Genomic DNA, 20,798 nt, shown 5'->3' with positions numbered 1-20,798 from the left:
GTAAGCGACAAGAGGTGGGTTGTGACTCGGTTCTTTAAAACTGAGCAGCAGATTCGCTTTACCACTCAGTAGACTACCAGAACTGCACAGAACATGGTCTCCTTCAAACCAATCGTCCTGCTTCTTGTAGCCGCTTTTTCGGCTTATTGTAAAGCAGAAAGCAAGATCGTTTGCTATTATGACAGCAGGTCTCACTTAAGACAAGGTAAGTTTAATTTCCTAAGAATTTGGTAGTGTCAACGCAAATAATAAACTGGATACATTTTTCATCCTTTGATAAACAATCTTTGATCATGGTAAACATTTACCTTGACTTGAAAACAGTGTTAGTCATATTTTCGACCGTGAACTGAAACTCGGATGGCCGTCGCTCAGTTTTGCATATATTTATGTATCGTAGCTCTGATTCAAGTATTACATCATAAAGAGCCAAAAACCTGTGAAACAATAAAATAAAGTCACCTTTAGACGCACTGGGAATATTTTTTTATTTTACATGATGATTTTGTTTATGTTTTATTTCGAAGAATTGTTATCTATCGCGGGGTTATCACATGCATCGAGTTCGTTTTTTCAAGTTTTTACATTCCACCTAACGACAGTGGAAATCTCCTCTTCTTAAACTAGATAATTAACATTATTGGAAAATTGCTCAACCTTGCAGGCTTAATTTGATTAGCAAATTTTACAAATTAGAAGTATTTTCGTTCAGACCGCAAGTTGACAACAAAATTTCAGGTCAAGCGAAATTCGAAGCATCAGACGTAGTCCCAGCATTGGACTACTGCACCCACCTCATTTATGGATACGCTGCGATTGACGAAAATACTTTCAAACTCACCCCTCTGAACGAACAATTCGATGTCATCAAAGACAACTACCGGAAAATCACCGACCTCAAACGCCGTTTTCCTAAGCTGAAAGTTCTTCTTTCAGTTGGAGGAAATGCTGACGTTAGTGGAGAAGACGCGGAGAAGAACCTCAAGTATAGAGAACTGGTAATTTTAATCGCATTTTCCCAAAATAGATCAAAATTCATTTTTTTCAGTTGGAGAGTTCGAACCGACGATTAGCTTTCGTTAATTCCGCCTACACGCTCATCAAAGCTTACGGTTTTGATGGCTTAGACCTCGGTTGGGAGTTCCCTGTTAACAAACCAAAGAAAATCCGATCAAAAATAGGAGGAATCTGGCATTCAATTAAAAAGACTGTTGGAGGTTCGACAAAAATAGACGAAAACGCCGAAGAACACAGAGATCAGTTTGTTAGTTTAGTGAGGGAACTTCACAACGCTTTGAAAGCTGAGAACTTGTTGGTTTCTTTGACAGTGCTGCCCAATGTTAACAGCACAGGTTTGTGCCGAAAACATTTTTTTCTGTGACTGATAACAATTTTTCTAGTTTACTACGACCCCAGAAACTTAGCTCCGAATTTAGAGTTCGTCGTGCTCCAAGCTTTCGACTTCTACACCCCTGAAAGGAACCCGAAAGAAGCCGATTACCCAGCTCCTCTCTACGAACTCGTGGACAGAAAACCGGACGAAAATGTCGACGCACAAGTTCGCTACTGGTAAAATCGCGACCGTCAAATCTCTTTAATTTATTTCTTCTCTTACTCTTAGGATGAACAATGGTGCTCCTGCGAACAAACTCGTTCTTGGTTTGGCTACTTATGGACGTGCTTGGGCTATGGATGATGAATCCGACATTAATGGTACTCCTCCACTACACATTGATGGTCCTGCTGCTCCAGGACCTACCACCAAAGATGCAGGACTGTTAAGTTATCCAGAAATTTGCGGTTTGTTGAATAATCCCGACAATGCCAAACTCCCGAAACCTTCCCAGGCGAAGAGAATTGCTGATTCTTCCAAACGACGGGGATCTTATGCCTTTAAAATTGCTGATGAAAATAACAATGGTGGGCTCTGGGTCGGTTACGAAGACACCGATACTGTTGGATACAAAACAAGCTATGCTAAAGCCAAAGGTTTAGGTGGAATTGCTGTTGTTGATTTGACTTTGGATGACTTCAAAGGAGCCTGTGGAAGCGACAAGTACGATCTGTTGAAGGTTGTGAAATCGAATTTGTAAATTATGTAACCATAATCAGCGCTGTTATCTGCATTATGCATGTACCTTAGATTAATAAAAAAAAATAGTTTTCGTTCACTTTTCTTGATCCTTGGGCCAAATTAACACCTGACGGAAAAGAGAAAGAGCTACAATCAAAATTGTATTCGTTATAACAAAATAAGTTTAAATGAACAATAAGAATATACATGCATTTATATTATTTAATTTAACAATCAAAAATTCCCGCCATGGTATCCTCCCCGATTCTGTTTTCCACCTGTAAAAGTAGAAGATTTGGCTCCTTTTTTATTTTTGTTTTTCCAGTTCTGGTTCTGAAACAAAACATTGCAAAACAAGTTACATGTTTTATGCTTACCTTAGGTTTAAATTTAGGTTTAATTTGTGTCCCGCTATTAACAGCACCGGCACCTCCTTGAAACTGTCGAAAATCAACAGATGCATAATCGTACGGTGTGAAACTCGTATCATTTCTCATATTCATGTTTCGTCTCTCATTATTCTGTGGCTTGTTGGTATTAGTTCCAGGGACGGGACGCTGGTATCCACCTCTTTGTGTTGGCGGTTGCTTTTTCTTTTTGGGCTTTTGTTGTTGGTTTTGCGCTCTCTGTTGATTATTTGGATTTTGAACCCTCTGTTGATTATTTGGATTTTGTGGATTTTTAACCCTCTGTTGATTCTTGTGATTATGTTGTTGGTTTCTAACTTGTTGATTTCGGGGTTGATTCCAGTTGCCTTGTTGGAACTGTTGATTTCTGGGTTTAAACCAACCGTCTTGTTGTAGCTGATTCTGAGGCTGTTGTGAGTTGACCTGTTTGCCATGGTTTTGTTTGCGTTTCTTCTGTTTTTTATTTACTTTTGCTGGCATTTGTTCTTGGATGTCCGCTTCATTTAACTTTCTTTTTTTGCCTTTAGTCCTTTTATTACCATACTGGAAACCATTGGGGTTCATTTTTGGTACAGGACAATGAAGATCGATGGATTCTTCAAGTTGTTGCGAAAAACTAGTGTCTTCTTCCCGTTTTCTTTTCCTAGATCCTCCCATTTGTAGAAGTGAGCGTTCTCTCTGTTGGTGCTCCTCATCGTCTTTTGCCTTTTGTACTTGCAATTCTTCACTAAACTTCTTAGAGAGCTGTACAAAGTGGTCTCTAATCTAAAATCACAAGTCAAAACTAAACCGACACGATAACAACAAAAACTACCGAAGCTATCCTTTCTTCATCTGTCTTCTCCGACGGCTTTTCTTCCGATTGTGTTGCTTTCACAGGTTCATCATTCTGAGGTTCTGTCGCTTTGTTTTCTTCCTCAACGAATGGTTTTACTAACTTATACCGCTCATAAGGACTAAAAAACGCAAAACCGCGAAGTTTCTTGAATGTTTCGCGTTCGTTGAAAGCAATTTTAGTTTCAATTGTGTCGTCAAAAATTGAGTAAGTCGACGGTTTTTCGAGTAGTAGATCAACGTCGGCTGTCTTTTTCGTCTCGACTTTGAAAACGTCACTACATAATAACGTCGGTAAGTCATCTCTGAACTCTTGAGATCTTGACAAGTCATGTGGGCAATAAAGAGGGCTTTCAATGTTTATCTTCGAGGTTTCTTTAAGGATGCCTCGACCAGTTGTTTCTTTCATAATAGCCTTAAAACAAAAGATTTGTACCATTTTGCCTTAGAATTGGATCTATACCTTTTCCACGGGTTGTTCCCGAGCCTTTAAAATAATATGATGTAGCGCAAGTAAATTAGACTTGACAAGAGGTGGAATTGGGTTGCAACAAGCCAGAATACCCTGCATTTCGCGAGGTAATCTCTCTGAGATTTGAAGCAACATGTGGTTGGGTAAAACATAGCTGCAACATCGTTATCACTTATTTGAATAACAATTAATACTAATGATTTACCCGCAGCTTTCATCTTCTTCTCTAGCTAGGTGATCCCGCCAAGCAAAAATCTCCTTCAAAGCGTACAATTGGCGGTTGTCAAACATTTTTTTGCACCTTCGTAGCACCTTTAAGTGGCTTTCATCGTCCAAAATCGGTTTAAAATATCTCTACAAAGGGAGATAGTAGAATCGGGCATAAAATAACAACGCGATCAATAAAACCAGTCTTACTTTCTTGCAAATTTCCGTACTCTGCTCAATCACCGATCGCAAAAGATTCTCAGTTTCATTTCCCTTAGCTAATAATTCCTTCTTAAGCATTTTGTAAATGTAGATCAAATAATGAGTATCTTCACGAGCGTAAGCTTTAAGTTGTGCAGGTAGGGGCCGAATGCGCCAATCGGCTAACTGGTACTGCTTATTTGGAAGGATATTACAGAACTTTTTCATCAAAAACGCCAAAGATAATCCATGATACTGCAGCATCTTCGCCGCTTGATGTGTATCAAACAAATTCACGATATAAATTGATAAATCCCTCTGTAGCCACTCTACATCTGAATCCGCCCCGTGGAATATCTTAAGAATATCGTTTTTTGTAAACACCTCATTAAGTACGTAAAGTTTATCGCGTAGCGCTAACGTATCTATAATGTAATCTTTATCTTGCGTGGATATTTGCAAAAGACATGTAATCCCCATGAATGATCGGTAAGAATGATGCTCAACATCTACGGCGAATTCTTTACAATTGCGTAAAGTCTCAACTAAATCGTCGAGTTGCTCCGGTTTATCTATTTCTACCAAAGGAGTATCTGATAAAGCTTTTGGTAGAACAGGTTTTTCTTCGAGTAACTGCTCTGAAGTAGGTGCAAAACGATCTAGTTCATACTCGTAGGGATGAGAGTATCTAAAATTGATTTGATAAGATTGGGATCTAGCAAGCAGAAAGTGCACACTTGGGAGAACGAGCAATAGAATAAAATTAATTCGTGCTAATAAAAAAAAATCTGAACAAAATCTGCAACTGCACAAGATATGGAAGTTAGAGCAATTGTAAGAAAACTACAAATAAAAACCCAATTAAAAGATATACAGGATGATTGTTAAATACATATGTCTTGGGAAACTTGAATGTTCGTTTGAAATACATGGTACAAAATAGATAAACGAAATAACATTCAGAAGACGTATTTCGAGAGATTTTGCATTCATTAACAATTTCAGGGTTTTTTTGAAATATTTTACTCCATCTGAAAGACTTTTCGTCAGAAACAGGGAAGTACAATTATGAAATTTAAGAAAATAACGTAATTTAACTATGGAAAAGATTTTTTTTTGCAAATCATTTCTTGCCCAAATATTTCATAAATTGTTTTTTTTTTAAACTATTTGGATCATAATCCTTTTATATTATATAAGTGATTTTTTGTGTCTAAAAAATGTAAAATTTTAACCGCTTGTATTTAAAAATCCCTGTATAATCGTTCCCAAAAATAGTTCTAAACATAATAATGCGAACCAAACTAGTAAACAAAAATTAAACAATCTAAAATTAAAAGCAACATGCATAATTTTTCACTTACTCTTGTCTATCATCGCATTCTTCCAAGAAAATAGCCAATGGCTTGAGTGAATTAGGTTTATCTTTAATCCTTGGATACCAAGGAACATTATTCCTGTTATCTAAATGATCCTTAAAGAATTTCTGTGGCCTAACAATATTCTTAGCAGTCAACAATTTAATGCATTTTTCTCTGCTTGCGCCCTAAAATCTTTAAGGTAAAATTTTGATCAAAAATAATATTCTAATTACTTGTAAGGCTGCTGAATTAACTGTAAAAGTCGGACCACTGGCTCTGTTCCAAGACCCATTTACAGGCAACTGTGCACTGACAGTCTGAAGGACAACAGGAGCAATACCAGTTTTCTTAATCCCATTCATCTCATCAATATTGTTGGCAACTTTTTCCAATATAACATCATTTGCTTCTATGACTAATTCTATTTTTTCATCTAACACCCTGTTTCTAATGTTGCTATCAATGTCATGGGAGCGAAGGAGTTGGTTCATCAACCACATCACATTACTGCTTCCATCATTGATTATTTTTTTAAACGACTCTGATGTATTGTAAAAATCCCAGTCGCGACCAGAAGGAAGTGCGTTTGAGTGTTTAATAGCTTCCATAAGCGTTTTAAATCCATCCTGAAAGCAAAGCATGGTTCATACATAACCTCAAAATTATGCAAACCAGACCTTTGTAAACTGTTCTATTGAACTGTACCCAGGGATGAGCTCACGTTCTTCTTCCTTTGACATAGAAGTTTCACCAGAATTACAAGTTTTATCACACATTTTTCACCTTTATTTATTAACAATGGCCAAGAATTTTTATTAAAATGACAGTATTGACAGGTGACGCATGCGCACGTTGGCAGTAAATGTCAGAAAATTTCAAAAATTTGTGGCACGTCTTTTTTTTTTTAAATTAAATCTAAGTTGATGACTTGTTTACACTCAAATTAACCTTCTCATGTCCTTTGGAAATAGGGCGAATTCTTAACAAAGAGAAACATGATACGGCTTAATCGTTTTTTAATTCCTCCCACTTTAGAAATAAACTTTGATGTGTAAGAGCGAAAGTGCATTATAGTAACTATCGGAAATGATCAAAACTATTTCCGAGCTGTTGGACAACAATCTTCTAGAGTTACAAGAAGCAACAGGTCATCAAACATTGCTCGGAATTCTTTGATTTGAACATCAAATGTTGTAATGATGTGAAAATCGTCGCTTGCAAAACAAACAGTAAGTCATAATTATTTCTTATTTGTATTTGTTATTAGTCTCGTTTGGTCATGTTTTTCAGCAAAATGTCCCCTGAGTACACAGAAATGGTGGCGGCGATAGCATTTGGAGTGTTATCAGCGATTTTCGTGAGCGCCTTCGTGGTTCTCATCATTATATGCCGCCGACAGAGACTTTACTACAAGTCTACATATTTGGACAGTCAGAATGAACTATCGCGGTAAGTTCTCTCAATATCCCTTGGAATATCATGTAGTGGTAACTCCGCAGACCCGAGGTCATGCTGATTGAACCAGAAAAAGCAGAACTCGAATTGGGGGAAGTCCAACTCAATGCCAACCTTGAGCAAATCCTGGCAGATGAACAATGGATTGATGATGCAACTGGGTTGATACCCCACTGTTTGTCAATCTTGAAAACTTGCAGATTTTTAACTGAGCGCCTCACTGCGTTAGCAATGGGGACAACTCAAGCTTCAGGAAGTGGTCTGTCTTTAATTGTGGAGGTCAATATTCTAAACTGCGATTTCTCAAACTAAAATAGTTTTTTAGAACGCAAAGAGAATTTCCAGTAAAGTTGATGATATGGTGAGGAGTATGTACCCTCCTCTGGATCCCAGGCTCTTGGAAGCGAGAGCTGCAGCTCTCTCCTTAGCTGTGAGTCATCTTGCTCTTATAGCAAAGTATGAGTGTGGGCAAAGAGAAAAGAGTTTTACTTGGATTGATAAATCTTTGGCAGAAATGGATGGTCATATGGTGGTATGTATGACCCATTATTGCAATCTGTTTTAAATAAAGTCTTAGGTGTTAAGAGAAGCTGCACTTACTCAAGAAGCATCAAGCAAGATACAAAATGCTCTTAATGGCAACTACAATACTAGCCTTTAAAAAGTGGAAAAGAAGAACAAATAGTATTGGAATGCATCTCTAGTTTCAAATTGTCGAGGTATAATGCTATGCCTCCTATTTGTTCATATATTTTATGATAACAAATATTTAGTACGACATAGATTAATAACATGACAACTTGACGCTGGGTAAGATCTGACAATAAAAATAAATAAAATTTAAACTGTTTTAATTGCTCTTTAAATTTAAACACGTCAAGTGACGACAGTGTACCCATTTCTTTAAATAATGCAAAATTTGTTAGTACATGCAATACGCGGAAACAGCCGATAATTATTTAAACAATAAATTAATTTCATCTAAAAACTGTACAAGATCAAAACGAACTCGCGTTTCTATAATAAAAAAAATTTACTATCAAAAGACACTGGCAAGTTATTTTCGTTTTGCGTTATCCTTCAAAATTTTCGTCTTCAGGTGTTCCTTGTATTCAAGGATAGTGCCGTTCCACTTTGTGACTGTCTCTTTTTCGCACACCCAAATTTCGTTAGCGACCTAGAAAAGTGTGTTAGAACAAAATTGAGACCAGTGGCTCTTATTACCTGACTAATCAATCGGAAATCGTGGCTAACAAGTACCATTCCTCCTTCAAAGTCGTTGATGGCGTCCGCTAACGCGTCGATGGTCTCCATATCTAAATGATTGGTAGGTTCGTCGAAAAGGAGGAGATGGGGAGCTTGCCACGCCAACCAAGCAAAGACAACTCTACATCTCTGTCCGTCTGATAACTGCCGAATTGGACACACTTGTTGGCGTCCTGTTAGACCATATCTTCCAATAATCTTTCTCATCTCTTCCTTTTCTTTTACTTCCGGGAAAGACTTCATCATGTATTCCAACGGCGATAGATCCAAGTCCAAGAGTTCGTGGAGATGTTGATGGTATCTAGCGATGCGCAAATGGGAGTTCTTCCTGATCATGCCCTCACTGGGTACCAACTGAAAACAAAACTGTAAACAAGATCAAACTGTTGAAAACTTTTACTTACATCACCATAGAGAAGTTTCAACAGCGTACTTTTCCCAGCACCATTTGGCCCTACAAGAGCCAGTCTCGTATCCAAATCAATACCAAACTCCAAATTTCTATAAATATAAGGTCCCTTATCCGAGTACCGAAAACTAACATTTTGTACCATGATTACCGGCGGTGGGATCTTTCCGCAACTGGGAAAATAGAACGTGACGATTTTATCGCTTACTACTTTTTCGGTTAAACCAGACGCGACCATCTTCGCCAAGGTCTTCTCTTTAGATTGAGCTTGGCGGGCGAGTTTAGCGGAACCGTGCCCAAACCTGGCGATGTAGTTCTAAAACACAAATTTTAGTTGCAACTAATGAAACATCATCAAGCGTACCTTCATATGATTAATTTGGTCTTGTTCCCAATTGTATTGCTTCATCTGGTTTTCAAGTAACTCCATTCTTGTACGTACAAAAGCGTCATAGTTTCCTGTGTAATACTTCAGGCGTTTCTTGTTTACGTGAATGATGTTTGTGCAGACACCATTTAAGAAATCTTGCGAGTGAGAAATTAGAACCAAAATCCTCTTGTAGCTGTGAAAATGTTAAAAGTTAAGTCATTTTAATAACAACAAACGTTTTTTACATACTTTTTGAGCTCTTCTTCCAGCCACACACAAGCATCAAGATCAAGATGGTTAGTTGGCTCATCAAGCAGAAGAAGATGAGGTTTGACGTAAAGCGCCCTCGCCAACGCAATTCTCATTCTCCAACCACCACTGAAGTCCTTGGTCTTCTTGTTTTGCATCTCATTAGTGAAACCAAGACCATGAAGAATGTTGGCTGCACGTGCCTCGGCAGTATCAGCCGACATATCGTCCAGACGTTCATAAATATCCATCAATTGTTCCTGGGATTCTAAATCAAAGCTTGGGGACTGTCCTGTCATTTTATCACAACTTACCATCATCCTCACATGCAACTAACTCTTCAGCTAATTTTTCTAATCTCACTCGTTCCTCATCAACTTCCATAACACACTGTAAAGCTGATTTGTCAGAAGCTGGCATCTCTCTAGTTAAATGGAAAATGTCAATATGATCAGGAATAGGAACTTCTCTGTTTCCCAACACTGCCAGAATAGTGGACTTGCCTAAACAGGAAACGTTAGAACTAAATCGATTGTAAAAAAGATCAATTTACCACTCCCATTGAGTCCCAGCAGCCCATACCGCCGCCCACAATTCAACTCCAACAAAGCATCTTGCAACATCTCACTTCCATGGAAAGTAATAGAAAAATTGGCGATTTTAATATCCCTTGACTTGGGGTGGACGGCCAATGATCCAGTGCACGCTCTCGCCTCAGCATTGAGTCTAGCGTCTGCTTCTAGCTTGGCACAAAGTGCCTCTTCAGCACTCAACTCAGTTGAACCATTTTGCGCATCACCATTGGATGAATTCTGCTCATCATTCTTGCTTGGAATTTTTTTCCCGCCTTGTCGTGCTTTCGCGGCCCCCTTTTTCTTCTGTTGTTCACGTTTTTTTGCGTCGGATGGCATTCTGAGTTAACCTAATAAGAAGTAACGGTATTGTTACCAGACCAACAACGCAAAGAAATGTACAATTTCACAGTGATCTAATCACTTTCAAATTACATGCACGAATAAACATGCTTTGTGGCAATTTCTCATAAGTTTGGGCAAAATGCTCAGTAAGGTCATGAAAGAAATAGGGTGGAATACACTGAGAAAAAGTGGCAATTATGCGAAATTGTGTTTTTGTGACAACGAGAATATGGGAAATTATAAAAAACTTACCGGAAATTAATTATTAGAGAGATTTGGTAGATTAACACAAATTTCACGTGCAGCCGCTGTCGGAAAAGACAGCCGGAAAGAACTTGGGGAATTTGTGTTTTACACCAATTCTAGATCAAATATCTAGGGACTTTTATGGCTGACAACTGATTTTCTTTTTCAGTTTTATTCCATGACGTGTTTCCCGCTCTGCTTTATTATTTCTTTCTTTCAAATAAAAAAACTTTTTACTTTGTAACAGTTTATTATTTTGTAAAATATAAAAGAAAAAGCTGTCAACAAAATTGTTACAATAATTATTTTTCATGGACATTACACTAAAAAAAATTTAAAGAATCAAATAAAGAATAAAAGTTTAAAGATCAACAATTAGGTACTTGAAGGTTTAACATTCAACATGAATTTGTAAGTCTCTGGGAATTCTCATAAATTCCTACTAATGAGAAGCTTTCTAAAACTATGATCATTAATGATACATTCGCGGTGCGAAACTATAAAATAATTGAGTATAGTTTATAAAATGTAACATAAATAAATTACTAAAATGAAGAATTTTAGGATATATACAACGGATAGTTTGATTGGATCGAGTCCGTAAGAAAAATCTACTTAAACACCGCAGACTGATGTTAATTTTCTCTAAGGTGCTCTTTTTATTTTGATCTTGAAGTAGATTTGAATGCGCGTTTTCAAATCGTTATACAACTTGGATCGTTTAAACTGTTTTGTACATATTTTTAAATTCATATCTTTCTACTTCACTACAGATCCAATTACTTGTGACAATGAACTCAAATTGTGGTTTCTCAAGCCCTTTCGGCATTTTTTTTCTTTAAAAATGACAAAGCTCCTCAAGTTGTAATTTCAAAAATAGTCGAAATAAAAAAACTCGTAAAGATATGTATAAATTAATTTTACAATACTAAAATTTTGATTCAAAAATTGTCAAAAATCATTCACTACTTTTGACTTAGACATTTTAGGCAAAATAAATAAATTCCTTGAAACATTACGAAATGAAACGAAGATAAAACAATGTTTAGGACTTGAACCCAACACATAAATACAAATCACAAATCTTCGTCTTACAATTTTGTACATCGCCAATTAGTTCTGTTTCTGAATTGGTTTATACAAAATTGTGAGGAAAAGGCATCCACACATAAGTTGCTTCTTTCTTAAGCTACCATATCCGGTTTTCCGTTTGGGGTGCCCTCATTACCCCCACGCCACCACCTAATCGTCGATAATTCATCGATCCACACAGCCTCCATTGGTTTTGCTCAGTGTCGTAAAACTCAATCGTTTTTAAATAGGCCGTCCCATCGAAGCCTCCCACTGCGTACAACTGTCCATTAACCACAGCCAAACCGACCTGAAAAACGACCTCAATTTCTTGTCTAGATCTAACAGTTAAGTATTTACCCCGCTCCTTCTTGACGTCATGGCTACAATCGGACTCCACGTGTTTGTATGAGGATTATACCTTTCTGCGCTGGAAAGTTCCATACAATCGTCCCTACCTCCTACCGCATAAATTAAATTATTGAAGACAGCACATCCTAAATGTTTCCTGCGAGTTGACATGGGGCTCACTAAAGCCCATTTGTTGTGACGCGGATCGTAGCGCTCGACTGTATTTAAAGGGGACTGACCATCGGAACCACCTATTGCATATAAATATCCTCCTAAAACTGCGACCGCGACGCCTAAGCGTCTGGTTGTCATGGGGGCTACTTTGGTCCATTTGTTTTCTTTGGGATCGTATCTTTCTACGTGGTTGAGACATTGAACTCCGTCTTGACCTCCCACGGCGTAGAGGAGGTTGTCGAGCACCGCGACGCCGACGCTGGTTCGGCAGGACGTCGTTGGCGCCACGTCGCACGACCATTGGTCCGTTTGCGGGTCATATCTAAAATTGGTTTTTGAGAATCATCATGTTATTAAATGTAAATCATGTTATTAAATTGCATTTTGGCTATTGATTTTTAGACGATAATCTGAAGGCGAATTTCTTACCTTTCAATACTGTTGAGGTAGCTCTGGCCATCGTGTCCCCCGACGGCGTACAACAAATCATTTAATACAGCGACGCCGACTCCACACCTTCTTTTGCTCATGGGGGCTACCATTTTCCACTCCATGGTTTGTGGATCAAATTTTTCTACAGAAGCTATAGCATCGCCACTACACCACCCTCCCACTGCGAATAAAACCTCCCCCCGTCTTGTGGGTTTTCTAGGTCTAGTCCTGGGGCCTTGCATCAACGGTCGTTCTTGGGGTAACAATAAATAATTCTTAGCCTCATCAACGAGATCGCGACAGGATTCGTCTGAACGAACCAAAAGGTCCGAGCCTACAGTCCCAACTAAAAATTTGGGGCTCAAGAGTGGCAACCTCACATGTTGTAAGACTTGATGTAAATGTTGCCTTCTTTCAGTCACATTATATTTAACCCAAGACATGACAGCGTTAAAGACCTGTTCTTCAGTTCTAACATTGAGTTCATCACTTGAAATAATATCAACTAATTGTCCAACTGGCAGTAGCAAGAACTCTTCACTTTCCATGACTTCTTGGAAATTGTGTTGAGTGAATTTATCAGCAATTCTCAGCAACTCTCTGCAAGAATGGGTGTCTGCAAACGCTCTAATTCCAAGACAATTCGACGGGTCTAGTTGTCGTTTCAAAAATTCGCAACAAATGTCTTGAATTTCAGTGAGTTGCAAGAGACAAGCGGCAGGCAGTAGCATTTGTACATTTGATTCTTCCACAATGATATGAGAAGTGTAGCAAAAATCAATCAAGAGATCCATCGCTATTTCATCGATATCACGTATCGTTACTTCAGTTTGTCTTGATTCCGCCAACTCCCCTGTAAACATTGCTCTAAAATAAGGACTACAAGCGCTCAGAATGACTCTGTGCGCGAAAATCTTCCGCGTGCCAACGTTTAAAACGACGTCGCATAATTCTCGGTGCCGTCGCAATAAATTCAATTCAGTGAGTGTGTTCTTTGGGTGTTTATCAGAGGTGTGGGAGAGCCTTGCTGGAGATGGTGGGCGATCTCCAACTGCCACCTCCCCCATTCTGCAGGTACCCCGAATGTGGGAGGCCAGTTGGAGGCGCAAGGGCGGAGACGCCCAACCCCACACGGAGTCTATCTGTAAAGGCATAATCTTCTCCAATTTCATAATCACATGATTTCGACATTTACCTTCGGTCCTTTTCTTGCACTCGGGTCAAAAGCGAAACCAATCGCTCAGTCTTCGCGAAAAAACAAGATTGGAATTCAATGCATAATTGCATTAATACACATCTTACACTTTTTCACAGCACAAAATATATAAACACCTCAAAAACTAACTGTATTGACGTAAATGTCAACATATGTCATTTTAGTTGTCTCGGGTTAGGGACTTTGGGAAAAATATGTCTAAATTTAGGGAAATTTCATAGTTAAAGTGGTTAAAAGTCATTTCTACCATTCAAAATGTCGCGGCAATGGTTTTAAAGAACCACATAATTTAAACAACAACATTATAAAAACACGATTGCGTCAGTCACATTTAACTACTCGAAACCTTATTCTAATTATAAGTTGTTTTTATCGCCTTTTTAAATGCCAACATTAACATTTCGTACGTAAAGTCACGTCATATGTTGCCACATGCATTGTAACAAAAATGTTTAAATAAAAAGGTAAGTGTTTAAGAAAACACGTCTTTACCTTGAAATTAATTGTAAACTAATATTTTTTTAGGGTATTTTCAACTAATTTATAACTTATTCCGCCGCTGTAAGATTTCCATTAACTTTGAGGTTATCATTATAATCTAACCATGGCAAGTGTCGTGACAAGAAGACTTTTGGGGCGAAACTTCACTAAATTGAAGGATTTGTCGTATATAACAAACAACAACAGATGCATGAGTGTTTTCGTCGTTAATTTTAACCGAAATACCGGGCCGTCATTTCATCACCTTGACCAGAAGTTGCCCCATTTCATGGGGGCTAGTAGAATACAATTTTACTCAGACAAGAGCAGTCTTGAAAAGAAAGAAAAGGAAGAGCCAAAACTGTCTATATTTCAGAGGTTCAAGCAAATGTATAAAGATTATTGGTATGTTTTAGTACCTGTTCACCTTGTCACTTCTGCAGTTTGGTTTGGTGGTTTTTACTACTTGGCTAAAAGGTATAATTTGTGTTTAATTAGTGTATAGAGTCTAACGAGTTGTCATTTCAGTGGCGTGGATATTCCTGCACTTCTAAATTCATTGCACATTAGCGAAAAGATCACTGATCCTTTAAAGAATTCTAGTATGGGTTACATTGCAGTATCTTATGCATTATATAAAGTAACTACCCCAGTCAGATATACTGTAACGTTAGGTGGAACTACAGTTTCAATTAACTACTTAAAGAAATGGGGCTACATTAAACCAGCCCCAAGTCCAGAGAGGCTGAAAGAAATGTATCTTGAAAGGAAAGACAATATTTTGGAGACAATGAGAGAAACTAAAGAAGGTATTATAGATAAAAAGGAGAATATTATTGAAGATATTGATAAAAGCATTAAAAACTTAGGGGACAAAATTAAGGGGAAAGAACGGGTAGTTGACGAGATAAAGAAGAAAGAAAAGAAAAATGTTGATAAGGATTAAACTATCGAATGTTATTTAGTGGCTAAGATGCTAAAGTATTTGCTTATATTTATTTGGAAAGGTAGCTAGCTACCTTCAAAAATAAAGTGAATTTATTTCCTTACTCTAGTTTCTTTTTAAGGCTCTGTAATTTCCCGAGGCGCCTGAAAACAAACATTTTTTTATACATTTTTATTTCAATATAAAAGCATAAAAACATCAATTGGAATGAAAATAATCAGTAAGCTTGTCCTGTCATTAAAAAATATATCACAGCAAATATCTATTTAAAAATTTAATAAATTTGTAGAATCGTTTAGATGCTGAAGAAAACCTGCAATGTAAATTTACAATAAAAATACAAGTTCTATTGTAGGAACGACTTGGAAACACACTTAACATCTAAACATTGAATCATGTGGCTCAGACACAAATTCCGATTTTATATAATTTATCTTATTTCCCTAGCGCTCGTTTGAAGATCATCAATGTTCAAATACTGTGGCTATAATCCTAAAATAATCAGTAAGCAAGAGAAAATATTGTAAGATAATGGAAGTTGGTTTACATTACTTTCACAATTTAGTCAGTTCTGTTTAACTATGGCGTGTCCATCAACCTCCAAAACTTCGATGTAACTATAAATAAATAATAAATGCCGAGATAAACTATTACAATCACATTTCATAAGCAACTAGGTGATAGATTTACCATTTAAACTTTACTTACATAACAATATTCTAGACTCTAAAACAACTTTTAGCGCTCTTCCTAACTTGTTACTATCAAATATAACAAGCTTAAATCTACACACTAAAAGCACAATAGATGAGCAAACCCTCAGTACATTTTCCAACTCTTCTAATCAAACTTGATGAAAATATCTGTATATTTCCCAAACACGAAACTCACATTTGCTCGACAAAACCTAACTAAAATCTAATATTAACACTTAGCCCGTATATTGATATGTGGCAGCAACTGGATGCATCTGTCTTGGAGTGTGTTGTAGCCGTTCAATATGACAACTTCGACACATTAGACGCCCTTCCAGAGGATAACACCGCTTGTCAGGCTCATCAGTTAACTGCATTCCGCATTCTTCGCAGATGTAACAATCAACGTGGAAATCTTTATCCATGGACACAACTCGGACGGTTTCTTCAGTGCCTTCAACTGGTGTAATACCTGGAAAACACATCGTTAGATCATACTACCAAAACTTGCAAATATTACCTTTCCCACAAGAAGCACATTTAGGTGCAAACATCCTATGATAATCGTTGACGCAATAAATCTTATTATCGACGTCGACAGTAAAGGGAACACCGTCTAAACATTCGTTACAAATGCAACAACGGAAGCACCCAGGATGGTACGATTTTCCCATAGCTTGCAGAATCTGTAAAAACACAAGAGTTACAACTGTTTTGCGAAAAGTGGAAAGCATACCATTTCCATGATTAAATGGCCACAGATTGCGCACTTTTCCGCAGTTTGTTGAAATCCTGAATACTGCAAAACATCATTAATTATTTCATTTTCGGTTTGAGTGGTGTCTGGTTTAGTCATTACCAGGTAATCTTCTTCGCAGTATACTCTTCCGTGCACGTTATAGAACGCTTTACCGCGTAAGGCGCGTCCACATGAACAGCAAATGAAGCAGTTCGTGTGGTATAAATTACCCATTGCCTGGCAAGCTTGGCCAGCGCCCGTCACTTTTTCGCCGCAAGTGTGGCAAATACCTTAAAAGATAAAGGTTCATTAATAAACATAAAAAAAATGTAAACTTCAATGAGCCGCAAGTGTGCTCTTTATTGTCCTCGTTACATAATATACAGTTTTTTTGTAGTATTTCTTCGCAGATTTTTGAGTATTACTTATGCCAACATATAAGTTCAATCAATAGGTGGCGGTCAAATCCATTTAACTTTTTAACTTTGCTACAAAATGTCTTAGAGAAACCTTGGGAACTAGGTCAACGTAATATGCATCTCAATACAAAGACCAATTTTTATTGTGCAATGCTAACAAAAAGTGTAAGAAGCGCACACGTGCACGCGTCAAATGTAAAAGTCACTGCTTAGCGTAGAAAAATGCCCAATTATCGTAAATATCCCGATCCTACAATCGCATTTTTGCTTCAATTATGACGAAATATTAATCATTTTTAGTTGATATCGGTTTTCCGCCCACGTGATTAAAAAATTAACGACCTACAATACTGGTCGCTTCATAAAAACAAGAATTACAGACAATGCACATGATAAAATAGTTAATTAGCGTGTGAACTAAATAAAACCAATTTTGTGCGAAGTTGTTTATGCCAAATAGATTTATGTATTTGGTATTACGTCATAAATATTTGATCAAAAGCAACGATCGGGAAGAAAATCGATAAAAAACAACCCCACATCATTATATAAACTTCTATTGCATATTTGATAAGCGACCGAAAAACCCAAGACAAAACCTAATAACAGGATTTTATAAAATCTAAACTTCTTATTCAAAAAAAATAATTCCATTAACAAACATTGCTTTGATTGACGAACATGTCACAAGGGAAGTTACAATGGTTAAAACGGTCTAATTGATTGCATGTGCGTTAAGTGAATAAAACAAATAAACGTCAAGAAAATGTTTCTACAAATAGAAAAACAAACATTTTAAACTAGTTAGAATGAACTTGGCCAGAAATAAAAAATAATTAAATTACATTGTCTAGACGCCAAAATACAATGAATTTCGTAAGGTGTACATGATTTCATAACAACAGCAGAAGTGTTGGTCATAATACTTATTAATGGAATCTTATTAGCATAACATGACAAAACAGTCACGTTGTACATGACCACGCATAAAATTACGTTCGTTAGTAAAAACATTCCAACACAGCAGAAAGAATATAAAATTTTCGTAAAAAAGTAGGAAAATCAATCAATAGAAAATTACCGAAATACTCTCCCTCCTCCTCGTGCTTCTCCATTTCTTCCTCAATTTGTCTAGTCATTTCCTCAATCTTCCTCTCGGCTTCTGTGGGCCCCCTTGGTCTGGGTGGCGTCACGTTATATGGCAGCAACGTTTTTCCGCTCATCTTCAATTTCCCAGTGCTTGAGGTGCTACAAGCGCTTGGTGTGGGGCTTGGAACAGGGGGTGGCCTCACTTCAACCTTTTCTTTAACAACAGGAACCTTTGGCAAAACTGGTGGAGTGGACGCAATTCCAGTTGCAGGTTCCCTGTTGTAATTCTTGGCAGACGATGTATGGAAGGGTACGTTAGTACTAAGAGTATGAGAAATATTCCCAGTCATGCAGACATAGTCGCTGCTGTTGATTTCATCAACTTGTTGTTGAGTAAGCATTTGGTAAGTTGAATAAGGAGACGTCACCCCATGCCTTTGCATTGGAGCATAGCTCTCTTGGTAAGTTTGAGTAGGATAAGGTGGTGGTGCTTGATTAAAAGGCACTTGTGGCCCTGGCGTAGCCCCACTTGACTTGTGCCCCAAAGAATGAAGGTTTTCATAAACTGGTAAAGCCTCACCATCTCTTGTTATGTTCCTGTTGCCTGAAGGCACTTGTGGTTGAGCCTTACAATAATTGCCTTCAGATTGATAGTAGGGATTCTGATAAGTCCTTGTGGGATAATACTCAATGTTTTCATAAACTGGATTAGGATTAGCTGCCATGCTTGCTCTAGGACTACCTGAATGTTGTGATGACCCACTTAAAGAGTGCGTTGGGCTTGCATTAGGGGGGACTTGTGGTTTAGCACACTGAACATACACATCGTTTTCTTCAGTTTGTTTGTGACTGGTTAGAGTTTCAACTTGTTTTGGGGTCGCAAATTTCGAACTAGCGATAATATTCTGTCGCTCATACATTGTGTAATCGTTTTGTTTGTTCTGGGTGGGGCCTTCAGATGCAAAACTCTCAATAGCTCCAATTGACTTTTGTTTCTGATGGTATGGGGGCACCGCCGGCTCTGCTTTTACCATAATTCGGCCGTACCTCGGATCTCCATTGCTATCATTCATAGTCATATACTGCATCTTCTGGACGTAGGACTGATCCAACGAAGGATCCAAATCGTTGCGAATATTCGACATTATTGTCAAAACACTGTGAACTGTAGCTAATCGTGGAATATCACAGAAAAACACTTGGTAGATACGTCAACTGAAGTAATTGTCATACTTCAAATACTAGTCATAAATAAATACATAATAATCACTTTTATTATAAAAAAATACGAAACGATGAGGTAATAAACTAACCGATTGAACTAATGACATAAACTTGACAACTGACAAAATGACATTCAAACAGGCTGGCCATCAAACATTAAAGTTACTACATTTCAAACGTAAAAAACGATGTCTTTACGTAAGAAGTTGTTTTTACTAGTGACACTGACGATTAAAAATGGTGTCAATACAATGGAATAACAACAGAATTTTACAATAAGTTACATAATTGGGTCGGTTGGCAATTTATCCTTGGTGTCAAAATGTCAAACCAACACTACCATCAGTCAACAAATAAAACTCCCTACATTTTTAAATGAAGATGGCTACCGCACTCGAAGACTTTTCTTCGTGGTTAAGTCGCACGTTGGAGGAACTAAACACAGACGAGAGTGTTTTCGGTTCCTACATTTTGAGCATTTTGGACAGCGAAGACTCAAATGAAGAGAAAATCGAAGCTCTGCAAGGAATACTTGCAGAGATCATTCAAAACGTGAGTGTTCTTTATTTATCTAGTTCAAACTAAGGCTCCTTTTCAGGAAGAAGATATCAACAGAATCTGTAACGAAATGCTGGAAAAGTGGCAGTTTCACAAACCAAAAGAGTCATGTTCAAGTCAACTTTCAGCTGAAGCTGTGGATGAGAAACTAGTGAAGTTGCTTGAATCTCAATCTCTGGCCATAACTAAACAGAAAAAGTACACAGAAGAAGAGAAGAAAATCCGTGAGGCTATTTTATCTCAATATTCTCAAATGACTGATGATGAGGAGGAGAATGATGACGGAAATCAAGTTGGTGACCATAAAGAAAACAGTATTGAGAAAAACACCAATGTTCAATCAGTTGTACATGCTGAAAAGGTAAAACGTGAACAAGCTAAACTTGATAGTCAGAAAAAAAAGGAGAAGGATAAAGAAGACAGAGAGAAGCAGAAACAGATGAGGGAGGAAAAGAAAGAGAAACGTAAAACTCAGAAGGGGGAAAGGAGGAGGTAGCATCATTAAAGAAAAGTAGACCGTTTTTATCCATTTTTCAATTTCGGTTTGTTTTTGAGTGAAATATGAAATGTTTGAGACAGTTGATTTTTACAATTTTATGTAGAAAAATGACATTATTTTTATAAGATGTGCAGTGAGTCTTAAAGTAACCATTTTGTGGATTTAACTCGTATTTTTTTAAATAAATGCGTACTTCCATGTTGTGTGATAACTGCTGGTTTCATTTGCCCTTCAAGGGCAAACTGTTACATTTTAACACAAAAAAATGTCGCTTTTTATAATTAACAAAGTATAATGAATTCAGGTTACAGGAACAAAAAAAACGTGCCTTATTAAATGTGTAAACAAGGATAGATACTGGCGACTCAGGGGGTCTAAACCTTTTATTGTATGTTCAAAGGGCGGGGATTATCTGAACCATCCAGGTATAAATGAAT

General features: G+C 37.5%; 8 protein-coding genes across 10 annotated transcripts; 4 read left to right on the top strand and 4 right to left on the bottom strand.

Moving 5' to 3' along the window:
• Window positions 1-38: 38 nt before the first annotated feature.
• On the top strand, window positions 39-2,171 carry LOC148174846 (chitinase-like protein Idgf4). The gene is made up of 5 exons (XM_088037372.1): window positions 39-205; window positions 739-998; window positions 1,049-1,352; window positions 1,401-1,569; window positions 1,622-2,171. Exons 1-5 carry the CDS (start codon window positions 94-96, stop codon window positions 2,091-2,093), a joined length of 1,317 nt encoding a protein of 438 aa, XP_087893498.1. The 5' UTR covers window positions 39-93; the 3' UTR covers window positions 2,094-2,171.
• Window positions 2,172-2,222: 51 nt separating this feature from the next.
• Window positions 2,223-6,418, bottom strand: Rrp6 (exosome component Rrp6). Its single transcript, XM_088037368.1, has 9 exons — window positions 6,234-6,418; window positions 5,790-6,182; window positions 5,560-5,741; window positions 4,205-4,883; window positions 3,993-4,141; window positions 3,779-3,941; window positions 3,296-3,730; window positions 2,452-3,246; window positions 2,223-2,407 (listed from the first exon to the last, which is right to left on the bottom strand). The coding sequence occupies exons 1-9, from the start codon at window positions 6,330-6,332 to the stop codon at window positions 2,309-2,311; spliced, it is 2,994 nt and encodes a 997-aa protein (XP_087893494.1). The 5' UTR covers window positions 6,333-6,418; the 3' UTR covers window positions 2,223-2,308.
• A 107-nt stretch (window positions 6,419-6,525) lies between these two features.
• Window positions 6,526-7,856, top strand: LOC148174844 (transmembrane protein 98-like). Of its 2 annotated transcripts, none has more exons than XM_088037375.1 (5): window positions 6,526-6,785; window positions 6,847-7,005; window positions 7,056-7,290; window positions 7,337-7,543; window positions 7,589-7,856. In XM_088037375.1, exons 2-5 carry the CDS (start codon window positions 6,851-6,853, stop codon window positions 7,670-7,672), a joined length of 681 nt encoding a protein of 226 aa, XP_087893501.1. In that variant the 5' UTR covers window positions 6,526-6,785; window positions 6,847-6,850; the 3' UTR covers window positions 7,673-7,856. The 2 variants fall into 2 exon arrangements, with proteins under 2 accessions (XP_087893501.1, XP_087893500.1); XM_088037374.1 differs by having other exon boundaries at window positions 6,824-7,005.
• On the bottom strand, window positions 7,846-10,585 carry LOC148174843 (ATP-binding cassette sub-family F member 2). The gene is made up of 8 exons (XM_088037369.1): window positions 10,475-10,585; window positions 9,859-10,227; window positions 9,620-9,808; window positions 9,306-9,573; window positions 9,051-9,249; window positions 8,682-9,002; window positions 8,236-8,631; window positions 7,846-8,188 (listed from the first exon to the last, which is right to left on the bottom strand). The coding sequence occupies exons 2-8, from the start codon at window positions 10,214-10,216 to the stop codon at window positions 8,069-8,071; spliced, it is 1,851 nt and encodes a 616-aa protein (XP_087893495.1). The 5' UTR covers window positions 10,217-10,227; window positions 10,475-10,585; the 3' UTR covers window positions 7,846-8,068.
• A 113-nt stretch (window positions 10,586-10,698) lies between these two features.
• dbo (Kelch-like protein diablo) lies at window positions 10,699-13,897 on the bottom strand. Its single transcript, XM_088035349.1, has 4 exons — window positions 13,692-13,897; window positions 12,494-13,638; window positions 11,900-12,386; window positions 10,699-11,849 (listed from the first exon to the last, which is right to left on the bottom strand). The coding sequence occupies exons 2-4, from the start codon at window positions 13,561-13,563 to the stop codon at window positions 11,658-11,660; spliced, it is 1,749 nt and encodes a 582-aa protein (XP_087891475.1). The 5' UTR covers window positions 13,564-13,638; window positions 13,692-13,897; the 3' UTR covers window positions 10,699-11,657.
• A 46-nt stretch (window positions 13,898-13,943) lies between these two features.
• LOC148174841 (mitochondrial inner membrane scaffold 1-like) lies at window positions 13,944-15,241 on the top strand. The gene is made up of 3 exons (XM_088035350.1): window positions 13,944-14,176; window positions 14,238-14,669; window positions 14,721-15,241. Exons 2-3 carry the CDS (start codon window positions 14,317-14,319, stop codon window positions 15,136-15,138), a joined length of 771 nt encoding a protein of 256 aa, XP_087891476.1. The 5' UTR covers window positions 13,944-14,176; window positions 14,238-14,316; the 3' UTR covers window positions 15,139-15,241.
• Window positions 15,242-15,311: 70 nt separating this feature from the next.
• jub (LIM domain-containing protein jub) lies at window positions 15,312-19,445 on the bottom strand. 2 transcript variants are annotated; one of them, XM_088035348.1, is made up of 5 exons: window positions 18,073-19,444; window positions 16,693-16,862; window positions 16,570-16,632; window positions 16,354-16,519; window positions 15,312-16,305 (listed from the first exon to the last, which is right to left on the bottom strand). In XM_088035348.1, the coding sequence occupies exons 1-5, from the start codon at window positions 19,223-19,225 to the stop codon at window positions 16,070-16,072; spliced, it is 1,788 nt and encodes a 595-aa protein (XP_087891474.1). In that variant the 5' UTR covers window positions 19,226-19,444; the 3' UTR covers window positions 15,312-16,069. The 2 variants fall into 2 exon arrangements, with proteins under 2 accessions (XP_087891474.1, XP_087891473.1); XM_088035347.1 differs by having other exon boundaries at window positions 16,570-16,862; window positions 18,073-19,445.
• Window positions 19,446-19,581: 136 nt separating this feature from the next.
• LOC148174839 (coiled-coil domain-containing protein 43-like) lies at window positions 19,582-20,572 on the top strand. Its single transcript, XM_088035352.1, has 2 exons — window positions 19,582-19,856; window positions 19,903-20,572. Exons 1-2 carry the CDS (start codon window positions 19,680-19,682, stop codon window positions 20,356-20,358), a joined length of 633 nt encoding a protein of 210 aa, XP_087891478.1. The 5' UTR covers window positions 19,582-19,679; the 3' UTR covers window positions 20,359-20,572.
• Window positions 20,573-20,798: the final 226 nt, after the last annotated feature.

The sequence above is a fragment of the Gnatocerus cornutus genome, chromosome 5, assembly GCF_029298725.1.
Source record: "Gnatocerus cornutus isolate USDA-ARS CGAHR chromosome 5, icGnaCorn1.1, whole genome shotgun sequence".
Classification (NCBI taxonomy): domain Eukaryota; kingdom Metazoa; phylum Arthropoda; class Insecta; order Coleoptera; family Tenebrionidae; genus Gnatocerus; species Gnatocerus cornutus.
This window is presented reverse-complemented; position numbering and strand designations above follow the sequence as displayed.

Excerpts from the sequence above, each read along its gene's own strand:
- LOC148174839 (XM_088035352.1), top strand. The coding sequence starts at position 19,680 with ATGAAGATGGCTACCGCACTCGAAGACTTTTCTTCGTGGTTAAGTCGC. Across the intron at positions 19,857-19,902 it reads TTGCAGAGATCATTCAAAAC|GAAGAAGATATCAACAGAAT; the intron begins GTGAGTGTTCTT and ends GCTCCTTTTCAG.
- dbo (XM_088035349.1), bottom strand. The coding sequence starts at position 13,563 with ATGGGGGAGGTGGCAGTTGGAGATCGCCCACCATCTCCAGCAAGGCTC. Across the intron at positions 12,387-12,493 it reads TACCTCAACAGTATTGAAAG|ATATGACCCGCAAACGGACC; the intron begins GTAAGAAATTCG and ends AACCAATTTTAG. Across the intron at positions 11,850-11,899 it reads TGACGTCAAGAAGGAGCGGG|GTCGGTTTGGCTGTGGTTAA; the intron begins GTAAATACTTAA and ends GTCGTTTTTCAG.
- Rrp6 (XM_088037368.1), bottom strand. The coding sequence starts at position 6,332 with ATGTGTGATAAAACTTGTAATTCTGGTGAAACTTCTATGTCAAAGGAA. Across the intron at positions 6,183-6,233 it reads CAATAGAACAGTTTACAAAG|GATGGATTTAAAACGCTTAT; the intron begins GTCTGGTTTGCA and ends CTTTGCTTTCAG. Across the intron at positions 4,884-5,559 it reads GAATGCGATGATAGACAAGA|ATACTCTCATCCCTACGAGT; the intron begins GTAAGTGAAAAA and ends AATCAATTTTAG.
- LOC148174843 (XM_088037369.1), bottom strand. The coding sequence starts at position 10,216 with ATGCCATCCGACGCAAAAAAACGTGAACAACAGAAGAAAAAGGGGGCC. Across the intron at positions 8,632-8,681 it reads TGAAACTTCTCTATGGTGAT|TTGGTACCCAGTGAGGGCAT; the intron begins GTAAGTAAAAGT and ends TTTTGTTTTCAG. Across the intron at positions 8,189-8,235 it reads ATTTCCGATTGATTAGTCAG|GTCGCTAACGAAATTTGGGT; the intron begins GTAATAAGAGCC and ends ACACTTTTCTAG.
- LOC148174841 (XM_088035350.1), top strand. The coding sequence starts at position 14,317 with ATGGCAAGTGTCGTGACAAGAAGACTTTTGGGGCGAAACTTCACTAAA. Across the intron at positions 14,670-14,720 it reads TTTTACTACTTGGCTAAAAG|TGGCGTGGATATTCCTGCAC; the intron begins GTATAATTTGTG and ends TTGTCATTTCAG.
- jub (XM_088035347.1), bottom strand. The coding sequence starts at position 19,225 with ATGTCGAATATTCGCAACGATTTGGATCCTTCGTTGGATCAGTCCTAC. Across the intron at positions 16,863-18,072 it reads GGAGGAGGGAGAGTATTTCG|GTATTTGCCACACTTGCGGC; the intron begins GTAATTTTCTAT and ends TTATCTTTTAAG. Across the intron at positions 16,306-16,353 it reads ATGTGCTTCTTGTGGGAAAG|GTATTACACCAGTTGAAGGC; the intron begins GTAATATTTGCA and ends TGTGTTTTCCAG.
- LOC148174846 (XM_088037372.1), top strand. The coding sequence starts at position 94 with ATGGTCTCCTTCAAACCAATCGTCCTGCTTCTTGTAGCCGCTTTTTCG. Across the intron at positions 999-1,048 it reads ACCTCAAGTATAGAGAACTG|TTGGAGAGTTCGAACCGACG; the intron begins GTAATTTTAATC and ends CATTTTTTTCAG. Across the intron at positions 1,353-1,400 it reads GCCCAATGTTAACAGCACAG|TTTACTACGACCCCAGAAAC; the intron begins GTTTGTGCCGAA and ends CAATTTTTCTAG.
- LOC148174844 (XM_088037374.1), top strand. The coding sequence starts at position 6,836 with ATGTTTTTCAGCAAAATGTCCCCTGAGTACACAGAAATGGTGGCGGCG. Across the intron at positions 7,291-7,336 it reads GTCTGTCTTTAATTGTGGAG|AACGCAAAGAGAATTTCCAG; the intron begins GTCAATATTCTA and ends ATAGTTTTTTAG. Across the intron at positions 7,544-7,588 it reads AAATGGATGGTCATATGGTG|GTGTTAAGAGAAGCTGCACT; the intron begins GTATGTATGACC and ends ATAAAGTCTTAG.